The following is a 24,084-nucleotide window of genomic DNA, read 5'->3' as shown; positions in this document are numbered from 1 at the left end:
CTATGACTGCCAGTTTGCCAGCAGCTGTCCAGGAGTTGAGGTCCACCAACCAGAGCCATACTCTGATCAACACCAGCTCCACTAGGCCCAAGCAGACCCAGACCTCCCAGCCCAGCTCCCCAAAGAACTTACCACCAAGTCCCCCTCCTCAGCCCCGCGCATCGTGCGCTTGGCGGTGCCTCGGTCATTTCTGCGGCCGCCCTGTGTCTGCTTATTGGTGATGGGCATTCGGCTGTCCGGACACGGTGCCTTCTTTTAAACGCAGGCCTGTGCCCACGTGCCACCCCTCTGCAGAAACCAGGGGCCAGTGCGGACCCCGCAGGGCATCTCATTTGGTCCAGAAAGGACTTCTAAGTCAGGGAGCAGGAGGACTGGAGTGAGAGTTTAGGGGGTGCACAGGGCTTTGGGGAGCAGAGTGGGCTGAGACTAGCTGGCGGGGGGACAGTGCCCTCTTTGGGTCTGGAGACAGAAGGAGGTTTGGAAGGCTGGGGAGGAGAGCTGGGGAGTCAGTCCGCCTTCTAGAAGGTTCTGTTACTTACCCCTGCGGAGGTCACCCTGTCCTCCTCTGCAAATCCTTTGGCTTATTCATGTGGCAGGTGCCAAGGTTGCGGTTCTGGGCCACCAAGGGTGAGCGGAGTTGGGCCCCGGAGGGGCTGGAGGGCGAGACACAGGTGGAGGAAGCCGGGCATCCAAGCTATGTGTTTACCCCTCGGGCGAGTCCAGGGTGCAAGACCCAGGACATGACCCTGGGGACACGCCCCACAGGTCAGAGCCTGGCCATCCCTCCGTGGAGCGAGGCCTTGGCAGCCTGGCAAAGCCACCACACGGCGGGCTGTCTCCTGTCACTCAGCAAACTAGGGTGGCGGTGACAGGGACGGAGCTGCCCGTGACGCTTGACTCTGCCCCGCCTCCGGCCACCCTTTTCCTGTCATTATTATGAGTATATATATATATATATATATATATATAATTTTTTTTTTGCGATTCTGGGACTTGAACTCAGAGCCCCAACTTGCTAGGCAGGCACTCTACTACTTCAGCCACATCCCAGTCCTGTTTTGCTTTCGTTGTTTTTCAGATAGGGTCTCGTGCTTTCGCTCCTGGCCAACCTCAGGCTGATTCTCCTACCTATGTCATCTGCAAAGCTGGGATCACAGACCTGTGCCACCACGCCTGGCTTTATTGATTGAGATGGTGACGCCCTTCCCCCTCCAGTCTTCACTGGTGATCCTCCAGATCTCTGCCTCCCAAGTAGCTGGGGTTTCAGGCATGGACTGCCACACGCGGCTCCTGCCGCCTCTTCTAAGGGCACTGGTCAGTACTGGAGTCAGACGGTCCAGGACGGCTTCACAAATCTGCGACAATCCTCAGAGTTTCCAGAGGTCAAGTCTAGACACGTGGCTCCTGGGGTCTTCAGTGAGCCCCTCCTCTCCCCCTAGCCCGTCGCTATGTGTGGCAGCCTCTGTCACCACCTCAAAGAAGGCGCAGAGGCAGGGACAGGGCCCCTGCCACACACAGGTGCTCAAGAAAACATTCACTGAATGACCCAGCTGGTTTTATCTCGTGTCCTAACTCCCACCTCTGCCCAGTGATCTCGCCAGTGGACACAGATGTTAGCAGCAAACAGGTAGGGGCTCATGCAAGAAGCCGTACCCTCAAACCATTCCTACCGCTTGCAGATCCGTCTCCAACGCCCCTTTGTGCAGTACGCCCTTGCTGCAAAGGACTCCTTCACTGCTGGCCTGGGCGCGCTGTTTATTACCAAATAAAGTGCTGGCAGCTTGTGATTTCATCGGGGCCAGGTGCATCGCTGGGCAGTAATGAGCCGGTGAGGAGAGGCAGCACTCCCAAGGAGAGAGTGAGGGAGTTGGCAGGCGTGACCTCATTCGTTGCTCAAGGTGCTGAGAACAGACCTTTCCAGAAAGGCTGGATGCTTCTGTCCCCGGCCCGCCCGGACGCGCCACCGCCAGCCTACAGACCGGGCTACAGAATTCTGATTTCCCAGCCTGCTGCCTTGTCCAACGAGCGTCCTGGGCGGCTGCGGGAGGCAGAGGGGCTCACATTTCCCAGTTGAAGGCAGAAGAAAATAGAAGAAAGAAAAAAAGAACAAGCAAGAAACACTGCAAGGAAAGAAACTCTTGAAGTCGGCTGGTGACGGCCATGAGGTGTAAATCAGACATAAGGCTGGGGAGGGAGAAAGCCGGGCTTTTGAATAACCTGTTTATTCCAAATCAAAGAGGAGAGGAGAGAGAAGAGCACTTGCTCTCCGAAAGCACGCACACACACACACACACACACACACACACACACACACACACACACACACGCACACACACACACACACACGGGACAGCAGGGAGGGCAGGCAGGCCAGCACACCGAGGAAAACCTCCGATGGCCGGAGGAAAGACCAGAGAGAAGCGGGGCCTGCAGACACCTAACTTCCACGCTTCCTGCGCAGATCCACCGTCCAGCCACCCAAAGACACAGAGCCTGACCTTCCCAAGGGAGCGTGAGGACCAACAGACACCAGCCAGTTTACAAAGGCTCCGCTTACAAGTACCGGGGGAAGAAGGGGCCAGCTTTGCCAGTGGCCTGGAAACATCTAGAAAAAGAGTGTGCAAGCCAGTCAGGGAGAAAAGCTCCGTTCATTAGAAAGAAGCTAGCAGGTCAGTGTGTGGGCCGGAGTGGTTCTGTTCCTCGTAAATCACAATGCAGGAGGGGCTGGGAGGAGTGAGGGAGCAGAAGACGCTGTAGGAAGGCAGCGCACTCATCCCTGACGAACGTCGAACGTCGTCGTCAGCCCTCTGTGCGTCACCTCTAGAATAACAAGAAAGCCAATTTTTACATCACAATGCACATCCTCACTCGGGGACATCTCCAGTTTTCCATCCAGCAGGTTGGCGTGACCCACCACAGCCCCCGGGGAGAGGTCCTCCCTGACACCCGCTCCCTGGTTCCAGCCCCTGGCGGGGGAGCTGTGAAGGCCAGGGCTGGGCCACGCGTCAGCGCTGGGGAGAAGGTCCTGGGCGCTGGGGAACAGGCCGGGGGCCCTGCCGCCAACCACCCCGCATGGGCCTAAATTCACGGAATGCTCGCTGGAGAGGCGCTGAGAAATAACCGAGGCCTGTTCTTGAGTATTCTTCGGTATGGAATTTCCAGAGGACTTTCTGGAGGCAGCGGGATCCAGCGTGAGCTCCCAGCACCACAGGGCCTGGGGCCCGGCTCCCAGCGCCTCCTTCGCTCGGTCAGTCCGGGACCCCGTTTCCACTCCACACGCCTGTCTCAGAGGTCTTTGCCTTCTGGTCTTGGGACCAGAGCCATTTTTCTGCTCTGAAGCTCCCGGTCGCATACAGCAGCGACCCTCTCCTGTACCCGCTGCCTCTCCCGTTTCTAAATGCTTCCCAGGTCGCTCAGTTTGAGGGTGCTGTGGCCTGCGGGGACCTTGACTCCTACAGGTCACCCTCAATTTACAGATGAGTAAACGGAGGTAGCACAGGTGGAGGCAGCCACCCAAGGTCAGGCAACTCAAGGAAAGAGAAAGCGGGGCGCGGGCGGCTCACGCTGTCATCCTAGCCACGCAGGAGGCTGAGATCTGAGGAGCGAGGCTCATAGCCAGCCCGGGCAGGAGAGTCCACGAGACTCCTATCTCCCATGAGCCACCAAAGAGCCAGACATGGAGTGGTAAAGTGCCAACCTTGAATGAAAAGGCTCAGGGACCGCATCCCAGCCCTGAGTTCAAGCTCCAGCACCAGCCAAAAACTAAAATAAAGGGACGGCTGAAAGCACATTTCTGGGCTCGGCTCTCTCCCTGGCCTCCGCCAACTTTGTTGGGACTGGTGGGTGGGGACCACGCGGAGGTTGGCGTGGTTGAGAAGGGAGGAGGCAGGGGAGACAGGAAGGGCCCCGGGTCAGGATGAACAGGGCTGGGGTGGCCGCCCGCCCGTGGGGAGCTGGCGAGGAATGTGACAAATATTTGCTCAAAGGGGGGGCCCTTCAAGAACACAGACAAACACAGAAGGTCTTCTGCAGTCCAAAGTACCTTCCCTGGAGAGGAGGACGGGAGGCGGGGGTGGGGGGAGGCTCAGCCTTGCCGGAGCCAGCTTCTCCCGAGTCCCGGCCAGGCCTGGGTGGGACTGCCTTGAGAAGCGGAGGGACCTGGTGCTGCTTGGCAGCACCTGTCCTGGGAGCTTGTGAGTGGGGCTGCAGCCCCACCCCCGGCACAGGGGCCTGCCTTTCCCCAGGAAGGAGGCTCTATTCCCCCAGGACCTTAACCCCAGGCCCCGGGGGAAACCAAAGGCACCCGAGGCCTCCCACCTGGGCAGGCACAGATGCCCACCCTGCTGGAGAGGGCCAGGGGCTCCGGATCACCCACCACCACCCGTGCCACCCCCAAACCCTGGGTTCACTGCCGGGCCCTTGTGGGTGAGATCCTGGCCTTGGCAATCTGTCCAGAGTCACACAGGCAGCAGACATGAGTCTGGGCAGCCATTGGTTGACCACCTCCCCCTCCCCCCCCACCCCCACCCCCAGCCCCGTGTCTCAGATAGGAATACGTCTGGAAGCCTGGAAGCGGGGTCTGAACAAGCAATGGCTCCCAGCAGCCCTGGCCTGGCCCCGGCCCCGGCTCCCCCCCTCCCCCCCCAGCCTGGGGGATTGTTACAAGTCATCTAGGCCACTCCCTTGGGCTGCCTCTGGGCTCCAAGTCCCCCAGGTCCTCGGAGGGGCGGGGCCTGGCCTGGGAGGGGCCTGGGCTGGGCGGGCAGGTGCACACTACCTGGTAACCAGGCGGCCCGGGAGGCTCCTGGCGCACACACTTGGAACACAGACACCGGACACCGCGGGGCAGCAGCGGTGGAGACACCTGGGCGCCCAGCCATGGTGGCCAGACGCTTCAGATTCCTGCAGAAGCTCAGCCTCCCGGGCCAGGGCCACCGGTACGAGGCTCTGGAGAGGGACGAGGAGGAGGCCCTGGTGAGTCTGGGGGTCCTGGCCCGGGCTGTAGGGGGGGCAGGCAACCTCTCCTTCACCCCAGACCTGCGTGTGGGGCTGGGCACCCCGCTCTGACCTGGCTTACCCCTCCTCCCCCGGCTCTGACAGCCGCTGGCGGTCACTGGAAGCTGGCAGTGGGCTGCGCCTGGCTCAACAATTAGCCCTCCCACACAGCCCACGCTGCGGAGGAGAAACTGAGGCAGAGAGTTACCTGGGGCCCTGAGGTTCAAGCAGCCAGCAAGGAAACTCATCTAGGTTGCTCTGACTCCAGGGCAATTGAAATCCTGAGTGGCCAGATTTTAAACGCTACTGGAATTGGAGGAGAGAAAGAAAATTAGAGTGTGTTAAAAGGAAAAAACTAAGTTCCCAGTGCTTATCGCCTAGTGAGAGCCAGGAGGCCACAGGTGTGCCCGGCCTGCCGCTTTACAAACCTCTCCAAGCTGCCCCTTGACTTTGACCCCCAGGGGACCTTCTAACATAAGCCAGCAGGACAGAGGACCCCGAGGGTCTTGGGGAACCCGTGGACTCTGCTGTTACTTAGGCCCCTGTCCTTCCTGGGCCTGCTTCAGAGCAGCTGGGGAAGCAGGGAGGGCTGGTGACCCACCGGGGTCTCCTCCGCTCGGGCTGGGGACACCGTAGAGCTCTGAGAGGAGCCCCGAGTCCGTCCATCCACCCATCCTCAGAGACAGCGGGAACACACTGAGCCCGGCTGCCGCTCAGCCCCTGACGTCGGTCAGCCCCGGCTGTGGCCCCTCAGCCAATGGAGGGAAACCTCCCGCCTACGCGCGCTTGTTAATGAGAAACAATCAGCTGAGAACCGCTTCAGGTTTTCATCTTTTCCGCCCAGAGCAGGCCAGTAGTCAACACTGGTGGCAAGATTCTTAGATACGTTCTTCAGTTGCAAGGAGTATTTTATACCTCAGGATGGTGTGAGAGTTCAGATGGGCTCACGGCAGGGGTGTAGAGTGGACACCGTGTTTCCTGTGGTCATGAGCTGCCGTCAGCGCTGCTGGGACCCGGCGGCCGAGCCCTTCCTGTTCCCGTGTGGTCGGAAGCGGTGTGAAGTTGTCTGTGGACACGGGCTGCCTTTGCTTCATCGCTGTTTGCTTTCCCTCCTTTTTCCTTTCCTTCTTTGGATGTTGGCATCGGGCTGGGTATCTTCCAAGGGCCCCTGAAGGGTCGCTGGCCATGATCAGGTCTCCAGATGTTGTCCAGGTGTTCAGGGATCCTCGTGGGGACGCTGGGGAGGATCCGCGCCAGCCGGGGGATTGCCGTCCTCCGCAGCGGCTTGGGAGGCCCCTCCACAGTCAGCCAGGTCCTCCGCCTCGCTGGGGACGGTCCCCAGCTGGCCGCAGAGCCAGGTGTTCTCAGTCACAGACGGGCAAGCCGCTACCTGATAACCTGGCCCAGCCCAGAGGCTGGGGCCCCGCACAGCCTTCCGCTTCAGGTTGGTGATGCAGCAGCCACAGCCGTGGCCAGCTGAAAGACAGACAAGGTGTGCTGTCTACAAAGGCGGCCTGGGCCATGGCAGGTCACACCTGGGGGGGGGGGGAAACAAGTGCTTAGCATGCTGGAGGCCTGCTCCCTGACCCCAGCAAAGCCAAACAAGCAGGAGATGAGGAGGAGACCAGGGGAGGCCCCGCTTCCCACCACGCTGCCTGCCTTCCTGATTAGAACTCTCCAAGTCAGGAAAGAAGGCATATTTGCTAAAGTGACGGCTCCCACCATCGCCCTGGCTCATGAGCACTTGGCGTAGGTCACGCCCTGGCCTGGCCTCTGTGCCCCCAGCTTCGCCCAGCTAGGCCAGGGGTGCTGGGAAGTATTCCTGGGTTGTCTCCCGGTCCTTCAGCCTCCAGGCAAGCATCACTGAGTCAGGAGGTGGACAGGGAGCCCCAGGCGTGCAATACTGTACCCAGCTTTATTAACTGAGATGGGATCTGGAAGACTTCCTGCTTGAGCTGGCCTTGAACCATGGTCTTCTTGGTTGATCTTTGTCTCCTGTGTAACTGAGATTGTAGGCTTGTGCCAGGTGCCGGTGGCTCAGGCCTAGCTACTCAGGAGGCTGAGATCTGAGGATCATAGCTCAAAGCCAGCCTGGGCAGGAAAGTCCATGAGACTCTTATCTCCAATGAACCCCCAGAAAACTGAAAGTGGTGCCTTGAGTCAAGTAGTAGAGCGCTCGCCTTGAGCTGAAGAGCTGAGGGGCAGCGCCCAGGCCCAGAGTTCAAGACCCATAACAACAACAACAACAGATTATAGGCTTGAACCTTTAGACCCAGCCACATGTGGACTACTTCTTAAAGAAATGGATCGTAAGCTGGGCATGGTAGCACAGGCCTGTAATCCCTGTGACTTAGGAAGCAGAAGCAGTAGGTTCACAAGTTCAAGGCTAGCTCCGGCAAAGTTAGTGAAATTGTCTGAAAAACAAAATACAAACAGCAGGGCTGGAGGCCTAGCTCAAGTGGTGGACACTTGCCTGATAGGTACAAGGGCCTGGGTTCAACCCTCAGAGGTGACCAGAAGCATTGATTCCAACCCCCTGTATTGACTAAAATTATTTCTAGCCAAGTGAGATCTCAGTGTAGGCACAAAAGCGATAAGATTTTCACTGCCACAAAATAGCTGTGTGTTTATTACTCGACTATAAAACAAATCTATAATACAATAGCAGGGCATGAGGTGACGCTGTTCTTCTGATGTGATTGTCAGTACTCAGTCCAGATTCGATCTGTTAGTCCAGTCATCTATACAGCCACAGCCGACTCTAGAACCGAGCCGCTTGCCATCGTATCTCTGGCCCCCGTGGGCTGAAATCTGGGGTGGTTCCCAGGGTGGCCTGGGGCTGGGGGTCGGGGCCCCACCCCCGTCCGGCCCTCTGGGGCCATGGAGGGCCCCAGGCACTTCCCAGCCCCCCGTCGGCCGTTTGCAGCCCATTTCCTTGTTGGGGCTCCATGTGTCAGCATTCCTGCCTCACTCGCCCTTTTGAAGCCAGTCTGGGGGCAGTCCACCCTCGCCGGGGGGCTAGCCCAGAGCGAGGATGGAGGATTGAGGCCATGTCAGAGACCACCATCCTCAGAAATAGAAAGACGCATTCTCCTAAATTCAGTGATTCACGGAGAAAAGCTTGCAGCCGCTCTGCACGTAGTCTGCTCCGTAGTTGTCTTTTTGTTGGTGTTTCTCTTAGGTGTTGGTCTTTATTCAGACTCCACCCCCCCCCCAATGGCATTAAGGTTTGAACTCTGAACTTCCTGTGTGCTAGGCAGGTGCTTTACTGCTGAACCATGCCTCCTGCCCTTTTTATTTTCACATTGGTTATTTTTTGAGATAGGATCTTGCTTTCTGCATGGGCCTGAACTGATCCACCTACTTTAGACTTCCTACAGCTGGGATGACAGGTACACACACCACACCCAGCTTCTTCCAGTGAGAGGAAGTCCCTTGAACTAAACCATGGTCTTCCCAATCTCAGGCTCCTGGGTAGCTTAGAATGACAGCTGTGAGCCACCAGGCTCCGGGCTGGGACTCCTTTCGTTCTGCTATTGGCGAGTGCTCAAGCTGAGGATGTGTATGTTCACGTGCGTGGGCAGAATGACACTTACACGGGTCGGGAGTTGGTTTGCTGGGTTAGGATCACAAGCCTCGGCTTCCGGAGATGGGCAGCAAGCAGGCTGCGCACGCCGGCCTTCACGCTGCCCTGGTAACGGCTCACCTGCGAGCTGAGCGCTGGGCACGGTCAGGAGGGGACTCCTACATAACTCTCTGCACAGTGCTCCGTGCACCTGGATGTCAAGCCGGAGGCATGGCGGCACCCGCCTGCCACGTGCTGGGCCGTTGGGTTCTTGAGGCCTGGCTGCACATGGCCCCCGCCTCCTGGGTAGGGTGTGATTGCTGGGGTGTGAGCAGGTGCGCACAGGGGTCACGTCCAGGCGAGCGCTGGATCTCAGCGGCTCTTCCTCCTAAGTCAGGGCTGCACAATGGCCACTTCAGCAGGCTTAGAAACTAGGCTGTCACGGACAAAACAGAAACCACGAGTGACCAAAGATCTTCCAGCTTGAGTTCTCTTCCCGCCCCATCCGGTAATCGGATTTAGCGGGGAGTTTCTCCAGGGGCCCCCAGGGCTGTGCAGTGCCCACATACAAAGCTGGCAGGGGTGGATGAGGGAGGGCAGAGAGGGCGGGGGACGGGGGGGGCGTTGGCATCGTGTGTGAAGCAGCATTGTTAGGCCAGAGCCTAGATTGTAGCCGGAAGGTCAGAGCCTGCTCCCAGGTCCCACAGCGGTGCCAGTGGGCGGACAGGGCAGGCTGGTGGCACATAGGCCCTATTCTTGGGGACTCCCCGCCCCCCCGCTCAACCCCCCGGGGGCTCTTGACACAAGGACTGATTTCAGGTCAGCACCCGTGGGTAGGAGAGACCAAGGGTGGGAAGAAAGGGTGTAGGGTTTGAGATGATGGGGTTAGCGCCTGCGAAGCTGGCTGCATAGTCCGCGGGACCAAATGCTGACGGACAGCAGGGTGTTCTGTTCTGTCTTCCTCTCTCTCTCTCTCTCTCTCTGGCTCCCCGCCAGTCATGGCGGGTTTTGCTCTTTGATGCTATGTCCTGTGGGTAACCACTGGGCATGTCCCACACCCCCACCAAGGAAAGATGGCCGCAGCTGCAGAGGGCAGAGAGAGGTGGGCCCACGTGTGAGCCACGCTGCCCGCCCTCTGACCTGCGCGTGCGCTGGTGTGCCCTCACACTCCATCCACACAGCGCAGCGTCCAAGGTGAAATAAAAGCACCTTGAAGATGACGCCGGTGGAGCGTGGACAGGCACCGGGATCTCTGCGTGCCCGCTGGTCTCACACCCACAGACCAGGAGGTGGCTCCCCACGAGAGGGTCCTTGCTGACGCGGAGAAGTAAAGTTGGATTTGATGCCGAGGGTTGGCAGGGCCACCAGGGCTTCATCCTGGCCTCTGGCTGCCACCTTTCTTGGACTTTGGGCCTCTGGGGCATGGAATGGCTGGCAGTGGAGAGAAAGGCTAGGTGTAGTGCCCACCTGTGGCCCTGAAGACCTCCCGCTGGACAGGGGGTTTCCTCCAGAAGAAGCTGGGCTGGGTGAGAGAGGTGGTCCTGCGGTCGCCTGGCCAGCCCTAGGAGAGAGGAGGGCCTGGAGGCCGGGATTACAGGTGTGAGCCACCATACCTAGCCTTCAACAAACTCTCAGGGCCTTTTGTTTACAAGGCAGGCACTCGACCACTTGAGCCACGCCTCTGGCCCCTTTTTTGGTTGTTCTTGAACCCCCGACGGGTGCTTCCCAGTCACTGAGGATGACAGGCCCGGCCACTGTGCCACCAACCCAGCCAGGGTTGAGATGAAATCTTGCCACCTTTTATGCCTGGGCTGGCCTCAGACCACAAGCCTCAGTCTCCACCTCCCAACTAGCTAGGATTACACGCTTGAGTCACCACACCTGGCTAAGCAATCCTTTCTTAATAAAAAAAAAAAAAATACCCTCCTTGACCCGGCGCGGAGTTCTGTGCCTGTACTCTTCTTTGTTTTGATTACTCTACAAATGAAAACCTAATAGAGCCCAAAGACCATGCTGATCCTCATCACATTACCCAGCATGCCTTTCATGAGGAGCAGGGAAGGCCTCACAAGACTCCTGGGAGTCCAAAAGGGAGCCCAACCTGCCCCAGTTCACACAGCCCATGGGCATGGCCTGCCCGGCCTGGAGCCCTGCACCGGAGCGCTGGCTGCAGTAGCCGCAGGCCAGGCTTTCCTCACCCCAGCATGGCTATATTTGTCTGTCTGTCTGTCTGTCTGTCTGTACTGGGGTTTGAACTCAGGACCTCACACTTGCTAGATAAACACGCTACCACTTGAGCTATACCTAAGACTTTTTTTGCTTTATCTTGGGAATAAGGACTTGTATTTTTACCTGGGCCAGCCTGGACCTCGATGCTCCTTTTCATGCTTACCAGGTAGCCAAGATGGCAGGCCTCCAGCGTGAGGCCCAGCTCTTGGTTGGCATCTTGCTGTTTGCCTGGCTGACCTTGAAGGACAACTCTCCTCATGGAGCTGAGGTTGCAGAAGCACCATGCCCAGCTCCTGGCTGCTTTTTACGAAGGAATTGTATTTGGAAATCAAGAGTCCGTTGCTGGGTGTTCTCTTTGCTCTGGGTGGACACGGCCATCTCAAGAGGAAGGGAAGATGTGTGTGTTCAAGTCTATATTTAGTTTTATATCCATAAAATATAGAAAGTCATTGATTCCAATCCCATAAACAGCCCGGGGTCCACCCCAGCTTCAGGACGCCGGGCACTCCCTCCACCAACTGTGACGTTCCTTACCACCGCGGCTGGCACCGTGTTTTCTTGTTGCCCAATCTCCCAGCCTGTCATCCACCCACTTCCCTGTGAAGCCAGGCCCCCTCCAGACCGGCCCCCTCCAGACCGGCCGCCAGACTTTGCCAGCAATTTATACTATAGCTCAAGAAGGCGCAATATGATGCCCCATTATCTGAACTCAGCCACGGGCTTCCTGACAGCACAGGCGGCCTGAGGACCCAGGGGGTGGTGGCTTCCACCAGAGCCCTGACTTGCGCAGGCAGCAAAAGTGTGCTCTCTCTCCTCTCTCTCTCTCTCTCTCTCTCTCATACACTTAGTTGGGGCTCTCTGCACCGCTCCAGCTCTGGCCTGTGGAGTCAGCTCTTGGGAAAGCAGCGGAAGTGTCCAGGTAACTGATCACCCCAGGTTCTCAGGAGCCAGCAGTTCCAGGAGCAGGTGTCCCAGGCCCGTGTCCACCAGAGGGCTCAACGGGGCTGGGCCGCGTACGTAGCAGCCCGCAACCTGTATGCTGGCACAGGCAGTTGCTGCGTACAGTGAGATACCTCACTCTGCATGGTAATCCAGAAAACGGATCACAGCACCGAGGAGTTTCACGCCAGACCGAGAGCACCTGTGTAGGATTCCAAAGCAGGCAGGACAAATTCAGAGTGTGGCAAGGCTGGGCAGTGGCACAGGCCTCTAGTCCCAGCTACTCAGAGGCTGAGATCTCAGAACTGTGGGTCAAAGCCAGCCAGGGCGGGAAAGTCCATGAGACTTTTACCTCCAATTAACCAACAAAAATCTGGAAGTGGTGCTGTGGCTCAAGTAGTAGAGCACCAGCCTTGTGTGAAAAAGCCAAGGGAGAGTCTAAGGCCCTAAATTCAAGCCCAATACTGGCGCACACACACCAAAGAAAGCGGTGTCATGGATCAAGCAGCATTGTGTCTCTAATCTGATTTGTCGAATGGTAATTCCTTCGTACAAGCACTGAAAGATAAGAAAAGGAAGGAAGGAAGGAGAAGAAAGAAAACACGATCCTTGTTTATTTTCCCATGCTTGGGAGCTTTTCTGAGATTCCTCTCATTGTTGTTGTAAGTACACATGCTTGCATAGCCTCTTGGCACAGGGCAGGGATCGCGCCTCGTTCTTGATACACAGGGAGAAGCTGAGCAACATGGGGTTGTTTGGTGAGAGCGGGCAGAGCCAGGCTTGGTCCAGCGGTGCCCACGGCGTGGGCATGGGCCCAGCCACACCTACAAGCAGTGTCACAACGTGGAAGGATGGCTGTGCTGTGAATTCCACCGTGCCCTGCCACAGACTGGTCCCCACGCCCCCCCAGCCCCCGCCCCCATCGTGGAGCGTGGCTACTGCCATGGCAACCACGTGCCCCGCCCCCGCCTCAGTCCCAGAGGGGCTCCGGGTACAGGTCATGAGACCTCCCAGCAGCCTCGCCCAGCACCCCTCTCCCGCCCTGCACCCCGCGTCCCCCGCAGCGCCTCTGAGTGCTGTCTGTTCGCACACTCCATGTGAGTTGCACACGAGAAGCCTTTGTGAGGCCCCCGTCCTGTGCAGGGGTCACGTGGGTGGGTCTGTGGACTCAGCCGGATCCTTCTGGGGCAGGCGGTGGCCGGCCTCGGTCCTGTGGCCTCTAGAACCCTAGACTTTGGTGGCTTAGCACAGCACTCGTGTATTACACCTGGGGGTCCAACATGGGGGTCTCAGGCCAGCAAGGCCCGGTGGGGGGGAGGGGGTCGGTGTGTTTGCCTGTCGGAGGCCCAGGAGGGTTGTGTGGCTTCCTGAGGCTCATCGCCCTCTTCAGGGTCATCCCGGATGCTGTGTGCAAACTGAGTGCGGTGTAATCACCCCAGGAAGAGCCCAAAAGAGCTGGCGTGACCAAGGATGGCTGCGGGAGCCCCGGGCCTACCTCGGATGGGGGAGCAGGAATGGGGCGCAGGGGGTGCCGTAGACAAAGCACCAGATGCAGGTTAGGACCGCTGCAGGGGGGCCGTCGCGTGCTGCGCGTTTACCGTGGCCGTGGGCAGACCTCAGGTGGACGGACCTGGCGTGCACGGGGCTAGTCCCTGCCCTGTGTCTGCGCGGGCACACTGAGGCACGGCGTGGACTCGGGTGTGATGTTGGCTCTTGTGGACAGCGAGGCACCTGGCGCTCTCCCTGGGTTAGGGCAGACGCGCTGGCAGGAAGGGAAAGAGGAACTGGCCGTCTGTTCCAGCCTTAGCTGGAAGAAGCTGGTCACTACCAGCTGCCAGTGACCTCCTGGAAAAGGAAAAGATGGTTATCACATCCTGGTATCAGGGTACGAGGAAACGGGGCCACACTACCTGCCATGGCCTCGCTCTGAGGTCCCCTCCGTGTTGTCCCGGCCTCCCAGGGACTCCAAGGGTTTTCTGTGGCATCTTTCTAGGCCTGTGTCTCTCAGCACAGAAACTCAAGCTCCGAGGCCTCCCTCCCTTTCCTTGGGTTAAACAGAACGAGGCTGTCATGCCACTATCGCCCACGGGAGGCGCTCTCCACAGCGGGATGACAAAAAGCTCAGGGTCCTTCATAGGTCCATGGGCCTCGCAAGACCCAGTTCCCTTCACGAGGTTTGCTTGAGAGGAGCTGCACCGTGATTGGCAGGACTGGGCATGACCTAGGCGTCCCGGCCTTGGCCTTGGCCTTGGCTTTGGTGGGTTGCATCTGAGGGAGGCCTCAGTGCCGAACCCCTCAGGCTCACCGGCCACCCGTGCTCTCCACAGATCCACGAGCAACTGGGACAGAAAGCCGAGGACAAGGAGAAGGCAGTCACAGCCCTGCCCCCCAAGGAGGCGTGCAAGTGCCACAACGAGGACTTGGCCAGAGCGTTCTGCGTAAGAACTGAATCCTCCTCCAGTTGGAGACGGAACCTTCCAATATGGTTGCTGAAGTAGGATTCAAAGTGGAATGCTAGCACCGGCGCACGCCTGTCTTTCTAGCTACTCAGGAGGCTGAGATCTGAGGATCACGGTTCAAAGCCAGCCCGGGCAGGAAAGTCCCTGAGACTCTTATCTCCAATTAGCCAGCAAAAAGCCAGAAGTGGCTCTGTGGCTCAAGTGGTAGAGCTCTCACCTTGAGCTGAAGAGCGCAGGGACAGCAACCAGGCCCAGAGTTCAAGACCCACGACCGCCCCCCCCCCCAAAAAAAAGTAGAGTGCTTCCAACTTCTAGGGAGGACCAAGACCCACATCCTTCACACACATGTACACATGCATACACACATCCACACAGCATTCATTCTTTATGAGCTTTGCTCACTTCTGAGAGAGAGACCTGAACAACCAGGGCTGATCCATGCATCCATCCATGCATCCATCCATCCATGGCTGGTCTAGCCAGCCAGTTAGGACTGGTGCAGCCACCCTGAGTTCCAATCAAGAAGCCACTGGGTACTGAGCCCACAAAATTGTCTTAGTTCAAGAGGATTTGAATTGTAGTCCTGCATAAGACTCCGACCAGTTCCTCCTAGGGAGCTCCTTCTGGCCACAGGCCAGTGCTGGTTTTATGTCCTTCATTTTCTTTAGAGAACCAAGCAAACATACTGTGTGTATATGTGTACTCAGAACCCATCACCTTTATGAATGAGTGTGTGTGTGTGTGTGTGTGTGTGTGTGTGTGTGTGTATACACTCAGAACCATCACCTTTATGAAAGCAAATAAAAAATCTAGCAATGAAAGGTGACCATTTTCTCTGGAAAACAATCCAAAATCTGTCTGCAGCCCTGCTTATTAGTGTCGGGGGAGGGAGAATATATTTTCCGCTGCCTGGACATTTTTCCTACCTAGAAAATTAATTATATTTCCCTGCTGCAAAGACTAGGATCAGCTGAGTGATTCGTCTCACTCTAAGTCCATCTTTCTAATTGACCTTTCAAAAGCAAGGTCACAACCAGAACTGCTACATTTCTTTGCTTATTACTGATGCTGAACTTTCTTGTACTTACTCCATGTAATGAGCTTGACCTATCAGCTATGCACTAGGGAATGGTTTTGGTGGATTTTGTTCTCTTTTTTTTTTTCCTTTCTGATTTTTTTGGGGGGGGCGGCAGGTTGGGGGGATTCCTGGGCTTGAACTCAGGACCTTGTGTTCTTACTTGGCGTTTTTGCTTAAGGCTGATACTCTACCACTTGAGCCACATCTCCACATCTAGCTTTTTGCTGATTAATTGGAGGGAACAGTCTCATAGATTTCCCTTCAAATTACAATCTCAGCCTCCTGAGTAGCAAGGACTATAGTGTGAGCCACTAATGCCCAGCAATGAAGGAGGAAGGGAGGTAGGAAGGGGAGGGGGAGGAGGAGGGAGAGGAGGAAGACCTGTTTCTGCATTTGCTGAAGCGAAGGCTGGAGGCCACCTCCTCTGCACCATGCTGCAGGGCAGTCCTGGGGCAGACAGAACAGCCATGGGGCCGTTTTCCTTCTCTCTGCTGGGAGCTTTGTCCTCTGGACACAGGAGGTGGCCGCAGGGTGCAATCTGCAATGCGGGGTCCGTGGGTGTTGCTGGACTTGGCGCACTCACAGGAGACCACCATCTCTTTCCAGGTGGATTTGGACAAGGGACTGTCAGAGTTCTCGGTGACACAGCGTCGGCGGGTCCACGGCTGGAATGAGTTTATCGCTGACAACGCTGAGCCTGTGTGGAAGAAATACCTGGACCAGGTGAGGCCACAGGCATCCTGTGCGTTAACCAGCGTACGCTAGGAAGGTGAGACAGCTACTGACTCTTTAAATATTGGTCCATGGTGACCTTGAACTCCTAAGATAGGAAGTGGTGCACTGCCTGACCCTCCGCACCCGCCCAGGCCGCTCTGAGCCAGCAGGAAGAGCGGGAAGAGAAGACTGACCACCAGGCAGCCAGGACGTGCATTGTAGTGCTTACCCTGAGATCAGCGACCCAGCTTGCTGTGTGCCAGGGGTTGTGCTAAGTGAGTTAGTAAACAAGACTCAAAGCTCCCACGAATCACCATTTTACAGGGGGGGAGAGTGAAGTACAGGAATCCTGACATATTTCCCCAGGGTTTCAGACACAGCAGGAAAAGACAAGATGTGCAGCTCATTCTGAATTTTGGAGAGCAAAGCAAGAACCAATTTCTGGTGTGTGTGTGTGTGTGTGTGTGTGTGTGTGTGTGTGTGTGTGTGTGTGTGTGTGTGTGTGTGTGTGTGTGTGTGTGTGTGTGTGTGTGTGTGTGTGTGTGTGTGTGTGTGTGTGTGTGTGTGTGCAGTATTGGAGCTTGAACTCAAAGCCTGGGCACTATCCTTTAGCTTTTTCCACTCACAGGGCTGGTGCTCTGCCACTTGAACCACTGCTCCACTTCTGCTTTGTTTTGGATGGTAATTGGAAATAAGAGTCTCACGAGCTTTCCTGTCTGGGTTGGTTCCAAACTGTGATCCTCAGATCTCAGCTCCCTGAGTAGCTTAGTATTACAGGTGTGAGCCAATGGCACCCAGTTCGAGTGATTCCTTTTTTTAAATTTTTATTTATTTTTTATGGTGAAAATACTGTACAGAGGGGTTACAATTACATGGGCAAGATGAGTACATTTCTCATCAAGCATTGTAGCCTCCTCCTTTGTTTCTCCTTCCATCCCTTCCCATCCTCCCCCTGCCCTCCCCACCCAATCCTCCCTGCTGCTGCCCCCCCGCCCCGAGTGATTCCTAAGTACAAGTAAAGCCCCAAGTATTGCAATGGATGCATAACGAAGAGGAGGAGGCATTCCTTGAGGGTCTCACATTTGGGCTCCTGTGAACATCCTGTGTTTTACCCAACAACCCGAGCTCCAAGGACCCTAGCACTGAGAGTTGAACCAGGCAGCTAGCTCCAGACCCCCCCACCCCCTTAGCCACTGGCATCAAGTGCCAGCCTGGCACCAAATGGATAGTGTACAAATCAAATGTCTAGAAGCCAATAGGAAAAGGAAAGACAACGCGGAAATAGAAATCGCTCTGGCTGAGGGTACCAGTCCAGTGGCAGCTGGAAAGGCCAGGCCAGCGGGCAGCTTCCCAGACACCCGAGGGGCTGAGCTGCCCAGACGCTAACTCCCCGGCCTTCTGTATCCTCCTGGCCCCATTCTAGGCGCCTGAACTGCTCCAGGCTTCCTACTGGCTCTGTGTTGAGAATGTTTCCTGATTGGCCAGCTCCCTTCCCCGAGCAGGCCCCGCCCAGCTCATCACCTGCTTCTCAGTGCCCTGCAGTGCCGTGCATTGACGCATTTGGCACGGAGTTGGCTCCTAGCTTCACAGTGCTGGCCAGCCCACAAGATTCCTGGAACCCATGTTGTAACAAGCTGCAACACCTCTAGTTCCAGGCTCCTGGGGGCCTAGGGGCGCTCGGGCTGACGTGGTCTCTCAGGAAGGGGCTCCTTGGCAGTCTGGAGACCGGCTGGTGGACTATGGCAAACCACATGCAGGAAGGTACCAAACCTGCCAGGCACCTCACCCCTGGGATCAGATCTCAGGAAACTGAGGTTCAAAGCCAGCCTGGGGAAGAAAGGTCTGTGACTTTTTTTTTAATTGAATTTTTAGTATAAAGATGATGTACAGAAGAGTTATAGTTACAGAAGTCAGGTAATGAATGCATTGATTTTTTTTTTTTTCAGCCGTGGGGCTTGAACTTGGGGCCTGGGTGCTGTCCCTGAGCTCTTCTGCTCAAGGCTAGCACGCTACCACTTGGAGCCACAGTGCCACTTCTGGTTTTGTTTTTTTGTTTTTGTTTTTCTTTTTTGAGTGGTTAATTGGAGATGAGAGTCTTGAGGGGACTCTTCTGCCCCGGCTGGCTTCAAACCATGATCCTCAGATCTCAGCCTCCTGAGTAGCTAGGATGACAGGTGTAATCACCAGCGCCTGGCATGTGAGTACATTTCTTTCTGGACAAGGTCCCCCCTTCCCTCACGCTCTCCTGTTTTTCCCTGCCATCCCTTCCCACAAGTTGTATGGTTCAGTTTCAACCAAGTGTCTATTGAGTACCACTTATGAGATTCATCTCCAATTAACGACCAAAACACTGGCAAAGAGAGCTGTGGACCCAAGTGGTAGAGTGCCAGCCTTGAGTGAAGAAAGCTGGGGGTCAGTGCCAGGCCTCGAGTTCCAGCGCTGGTATCAGCACAAAAGCAGAAGCAGAAGAAGGAGAAGAGGGTGGTGATGCCAAGCCTACGTCACTCCAAGTGTAAGAGTCGGATGACTGGCAACGCGTGGAGCCCAGGGCTGCCAGTGAGCGGAGCGCCAGGGCCCTGCGCCTCCCCTGCGCACAGACAAAGCCCCCAGCTCCAAAGACGGAGCCGTGAGCGGAGCGCCAGGGCCCTGCGCCTCCCCTGCGCACAGACAAAGCCCCCAGCTCCAAAGACGGAGCCGTGCCCGGCACGCAGGCAGCAATCACACATCTGATTACTTTCCCTTTGTGCCTTGGCTGGTAGGAAGCTCGGGGCCCAGTGGCTTGTTTATTTGAGTCTGATTTCTGCTTCCATGCTGTCTACACTGTGTCTGTGCTTTCTTCCGTTTCTCTACCATGTGAGCTGCTGCGCCGTCTCCGCCGTGAAGGGGCCGACGCGCTAACACGTGAAAGTCCTTCTGTGGGAATTCTTTTGGAACGTCCCCAAAGGTGTCACTTTGGTCTGAGGAAGGCCAGGGGATGGAGTGGTCTTCCCGGAGCCCTCCGCGGGCAAGGGTTGACTGGAAGCCCTGGAGGACATGAGGAAGGGAGCGCCACAGCCTCCTTCAGGCGAGAAGCCACGCCCCCATCATGACATTAACCCCTGCCGCCCTGTCTTCTGTCTTCCAGTTCAAGAACCCCCTGATCCTGCTGCTGCTGGGCTCCGCCCTGGTGAGCATCCTCACCCAGGAGTATGAGGACGCCGTTAGCATTGCCCTGGTGAGTGCAGGCTTCCGGGGCTGCCAGGACCGCCGTGGACCGTGCCACGAAGGAGGTTTGCTGTGAGCAGGAAAGATGAGCCGCTGCTCTCTTCGCCTCCAGCACCAGGGGCTTGACTTGGGCACTGCGCTCTCCGTGGGCATGGAGGTCGCGTCTAGGCCTTGGCTCAGAAAACGTGGCAGCAAATTCCTTTTCTCATGCGCCTGGGATGGAAGGGGCAAGCTGAGCTCTGTGCGGTTATGTTACAAAGAGGAGCCATCCTTACTCCGTGATGCACAGATAAACACAGCACGCTTGAGAAAGCAAATCACAGCTGCCAGGTGCTGGTGGTACCACTGTCACCCCAGCCGCTCAGGAGTCTGAAAGATCAGGATCATGATTTAAAAGCCAGACAGGAAGCTGTGGCTCAAATGGTGGAAGACCTACCCTTTGAACAGAAAAGCTAAGGGACAGCGCCCAGGCCCTGAGTTCAAGTTCTAGGACCAACACACACACACACACACACACACACACACACACGCCAAAAAAAAAAGTCTGTGTTGGCTGGGAAGGTGGCTCAGTGGTAGAGTGCTTGCCTAGCATGCATGAAGCCCTGGGTTCAATTCCTCAGTACCCCATACACAGAAAAAGCCGGTAGTGACGCTGTGGCTCAAGTGGTAAGTGCTAGCCTTGAGCAAAAGCAGCTCAGAGACAGAACCCAGGCCCTGAGTTCAAGCCCCAGGACTGGCAAAAGCAGCCACAAAAAACGTCTTGTGTTACCCAGTGCTGCGATGTAAGTGTGTCTATGTGGAAGAATCCAGAACAGTGAGCCGCTTGCTGTGTAACAGCGCGGTGTGATTTCTCGGCTGCTTTGGGAGGAGGGTGCGCTGCTGAGTCTGCTCATGCGCTGTGTGAAGGCAGGCGGTGGGTGGGCTGGCCGCTGGCCGCTGGCGTCCCCGCCCTCCCGGGCCGGCCTCTGGCGTCCCCGCCCTCCCAGGCTGGCCGCTGGCCGCTGGCGTCCCCGCCCTCCCGGGCCAGGCCTGCGCTCATGTCCCCCTTCCCCGCAGGCTGTCCTCATTGTGGTCACGGTGGCCTTCGTCCAGGTGCGTATCTCCTGACCCCCGCCCCACCCGCCAGAGCTCACGGGCGTGGCAGAGGTGTGTGGGGTTGCCTCCTTCGAACAGCATGTCTGGTGCATTTCCTGCCAGGAGTACAGGTCGGAGAAGTCTCTGGAAGAGCTGACCAAGCTGGTGCCCCCGGAATGTAACTGGTATGCCAGAGCCTCCCTGGGACTTTTTGGTTTCGCGGAGGAGCCGGTGGGCTGCAAAGTTGGGCACATGCTTGGCAGAGGTGTGATTCACAACCACATCTCAGTGGGAGTCAGAGGCCTGGTCTTGGCCCTGACAGCAGTGTGCTGTGTGGCCTTCAGTGAGCCATTTGACCTCTCTGGGCCTCCACTGTGTCATTGGTGTCTAAGTCAGTCAGGGTCCCTGGTCTAGGGGCGTGGACGGTGGGAGAGGCTCAGCAGTGCGGGTGCACCCCGCATGCACCAGGCGTGTTTTTCGAAGGAGAGGCAGAGGGCACACTGGAGTCCCAAAAGGAGGCTCAGAAGGAGCCATGCCCAAGGCCTTAAAGGCAACGGAGCACAGGACATGGGTGGGGTCAAGGGAAGGGTGGTCTCCAGGCATTGGCTGAACAGCCTGTCAATCTCCTGCCCCAGCTGTCACTCAGCTCCCACCAAAGAAAGGAGAAAGACAAAGGAAGGTATCCACTGATACTGCGTGAGTGTTTCAGTTCAGTGCAATAGAGAATTCCAGAAGCATCCTGTATTCTGCCCCATGTCGTGCACTCTCATGGGTCACCTGTGCCCGCCCAGGACTTAAAAGTGGCTGGGCTAGTGGCGTCGTATTAGGTGGAATAGCGCGTGGGCAGCCTGGCGTGGACCCCCCGTGTGTGGGGACAGCGCGTGTCAAAGGAGCTCAGGGTGCGGATCTGGAGTTGACCCTCAGTGCACAGGGATCCACACGCCTGCGTCAGGAGCTGCCCTGCCTTGCCACCAGCCCCCAGCTTCCTGGCGGGAGATGGGGAGGACGGGGATGGGGGGAGGGGAGAGAGCAGCGGGGGACGGGGATCTAGAGGTGCCATGTGGTGCCGTGAAGGAATGCACTGGGCCTGGAGGGACATCTGCTGTCCCGGGCTGTAGCTATTCCTTGTGAAGGAGGTCATGTCCCCTCAGATGTGAGACCACCCCGCTGATGGGACTCCAAGCCAGCTCTGTGCACACACACACACACATACATACTACACACACACACACACACTCATCCCTTGGTGGTGCATTCTCTAAGCACAGAAGTACGGCTTACTGCAGCTCCATTCAGAGGCCTAGAACCTCTGGCAGACCTGCAGAAGCTTCCAGAAAGCTGATGGCCCAGCCTGTTTACAGGTAGGGCAGAGAACAGCAGCTCACCTCTCAGATGAGACTTGGGTCTCCCAAAAGCCACACAGGAGTTAGGATACAGAAATTTAAAAACTAGTCACAGCCAGGGATGGGAGTGTGGCTCAAGTGTCAGAGCACCTGCAGCTCAAACACAAGGCCCTGAGTTCAAATTCCAGTACCACCAAAATAAATACACTGAAAAATAATAAACCTATAAAGATGCAAGGGGTTGGCTGCCAAGAAAAGACAGCATTCCTACTATCGTCACTCCAGTTTGTCCAAGTGCATCAAAGTGGGTGTGAGCAGGGGCCCCCCATTTTCCCTCCTCCACCGCAGCATCAGGGACGGAAAGCTCCAGCGCATGCTCGCGCGAGATCTGGTTCCCGGAGACATTGTGGCTCTCTCCATCGGAGACCGGATCCCCGCCGACATCCGACTCACGGAGGTGAGCATCCCCTCCAGATCCACCACAGGGCAGAGTGTGGGGAAGGTGGGGTCCTCCCTCGAGGGTCTCCCCACCCTCAGGGCCAACTCTGCCCTTCTGACTCCACCGCTGGCAGCTGACCCCACAAGCAGCTGCCAACAAGCCTCCAAGCTGCAAGGGAAGCAGGGCAGGCTGCTTCTCACTGCTCAGCCAGGAGGTGGCGCTGCACATGCTCTCGGGAAGGGGCGGGGTCTGGATGGCAGGCAGCCAATGAAGACTTGCGTCCACTGCACAAGTGGCTGAGGGAGCAGTGAGTGAGTGGATCCTGGGGCTGAGCATTAGTCTGGGTTTCAGCCCTGGCTCCATTCCAAGCTGTGCCTCAATCTCTTGGTCCATAGAGTAGGAAGTAGTAATTCCAAGGGGGTATTTGAAGGATTGAATGGCTTCATAGGAGCGGCGTGCTGGGTCAGCTGAGTGGGTAAAGGTGAAGACAGGGGAATAGGCTGCTTTGATCACACTCTGTATTGGCAGGCAGCCCTGGGGTTTAAATCCTGCCCCCGCCCCATCCCCCAGTGTGTGACCTGGGAAAGGATTTGCCTCTCTGGGCCTTGATTTCTTCCTTCCTGGAGTTTGGAACTCAGTGCTTTGATTTCCGTTTTCATTGTAAGTCTATCCGACAGACCTTGGGAGTTTTGTTTGTTTGGTGCTGGTACTGAGGCACCGCCTCTCAGCTTTCTCCACTCAAGGCGGATGCTCCACTGCTTGAGCCACAGCTCCACTTCCAGCTTTTTAGTGGTTCATTGGAGGCAAGACTTTTGTGAACTTTTCTGCCCAGGCTAGCTTTGAATCCCAATCCTCGGATCTCAGGCATGAGCCTCCAGCATCCAGAAACTAATATCTTCCAAGAGGTGTGGGTGCTTCACTGACTCCCTGACCCCTGGATGCCACGATTCTGATTCTGGCTGTCTGGATTCGTTCAGGGGACGTCCACCGTGTCTCTGGGTGCCGTTCCAGCTGCTAAAATCCACGTGGGGGAAAAGGAAACCCCAACGGTCTCTTGGCTCCCCCAGGTCACAGACCTCCTGGTGGATGAATCCAGTTTCACGGGAGAAGCTGAGCCATGCAGCAAGACAGACGCCCCCCTGGCGGACAGCGGCGACCTCAGCACCCTGAGCAACATCGTCTTCATGGGAACGCTGGTGCAGTGCGGGAAGGGGCAGGTGAGCCAGGCTCCGGGACCCTGGGCGCCCCCCCCCCCCAGCCCCTGCTTTCAAGCCTCTCTTTCTGAATGCAGGGGGTCGTGATTGGCACCGGTGAGAGGTCTCAATTTGGAGAGGTGTTCAGGATGATGCAGGCGGAAGAGGTCAGTCAAGGGCGACGTAGGCCGGGCTTTGGGATAATTCTAGATTAGTGACACAGCCCCGTCTACCCCAGGATGCAGGCAACGAGGCTAATGCGTCAACCCTTCTAAACGCAGGTTCCAGGCAGTTATCAGGTGTTCATCAAGGGGTTAGCGTTCGACAGAAACATGCCCGGACTTTAGGGTGGAGGAAGTGAATCTGTGCCTTGTGAGGTTGTTGGACGGAGCAGGATACAGGACAGTGAAGGACAGAGGCCGGGGGCACGCTGCCGGGCTGCGGCCTAACCTCATCTCTCCTTGCAGACGCCTAAGACTCCCTTGCAGAAGAGCATGGACCAGCTGGGCAAGCAGCTGACCCTCTTCTCGTTTGGCATCATTGGTGAGCGGAGCAGCTTCCCGCTGGGTTCTGGGAGCAGGGATGCATCCCAGAGCAGCTGCCATAACACGGCCATCACTCAAGCTCCCCCTGGGACCACGGGGCAGAGCTGGGAGCAGACACGAGGCCCTGGGTTTGTGCAGGCTGAGCTGACTGGGGGTGGAGGAGGAGGAGGAGGAAGATGAAGACCTTTACTTCCTGTTTGTCCTGGGGTCACAAGTAGACAGATCAGAACTTAGGTATGGCACAGTTCTCCTGGGAGCCCGGCTGCAGGGCAGATGTTGGAAGGACTGTCCTACACCAGACACTGGG

At 57.0% G+C, this 24,084-nt stretch overlaps 1 protein-coding gene across 1 annotated transcript in view; it reads left to right on the top strand.

Annotated features, from left to right (window-relative positions):
• The first annotated feature begins 4,878 nt into the window (after nucleotides 1-4,878).
• Nucleotides 4,879-24,084, top strand: part of Atp2c2 (ATPase secretory pathway Ca2+ transporting 2) — a 37,835-nt gene continuing 18,629 nt past the window's right edge. Inside the window, exons 1-10 of the mRNA XM_042671457.1 lie at nucleotides 4,879-4,974; nucleotides 14,056-14,166; nucleotides 15,872-15,988; nucleotides 19,104-19,193; nucleotides 20,240-20,275; nucleotides 20,381-20,442; nucleotides 21,949-22,057; nucleotides 23,107-23,256; nucleotides 23,331-23,399; nucleotides 23,700-23,775. Coding sequence (XP_042527391.1) covers nucleotides 4,879-4,974; nucleotides 14,056-14,166; nucleotides 15,872-15,988; nucleotides 19,104-19,193; nucleotides 20,240-20,275; nucleotides 20,381-20,442; nucleotides 21,949-22,057; nucleotides 23,107-23,256; nucleotides 23,331-23,399; nucleotides 23,700-23,775 — 916 coding nt within the window. The remainder of the gene's footprint in view (nucleotides 4,975-14,055; nucleotides 14,167-15,871; nucleotides 15,989-19,103; nucleotides 19,194-20,239; nucleotides 20,276-20,380; nucleotides 20,443-21,948; nucleotides 22,058-23,106; nucleotides 23,257-23,330; nucleotides 23,400-23,699; nucleotides 23,776-24,084) is intronic.

This window comes from Dipodomys spectabilis, unplaced genomic scaffold (assembly GCF_019054845.1).
Source record: "Dipodomys spectabilis isolate Male_0828 unplaced genomic scaffold, ASM1905484v1 ptg000628l, whole genome shotgun sequence".
Taxonomy (NCBI): Eukaryota; Metazoa; Chordata; class Mammalia; order Rodentia; family Heteromyidae; genus Dipodomys; species Dipodomys spectabilis.
This window is presented reverse-complemented; position numbering and strand designations above follow the sequence as displayed.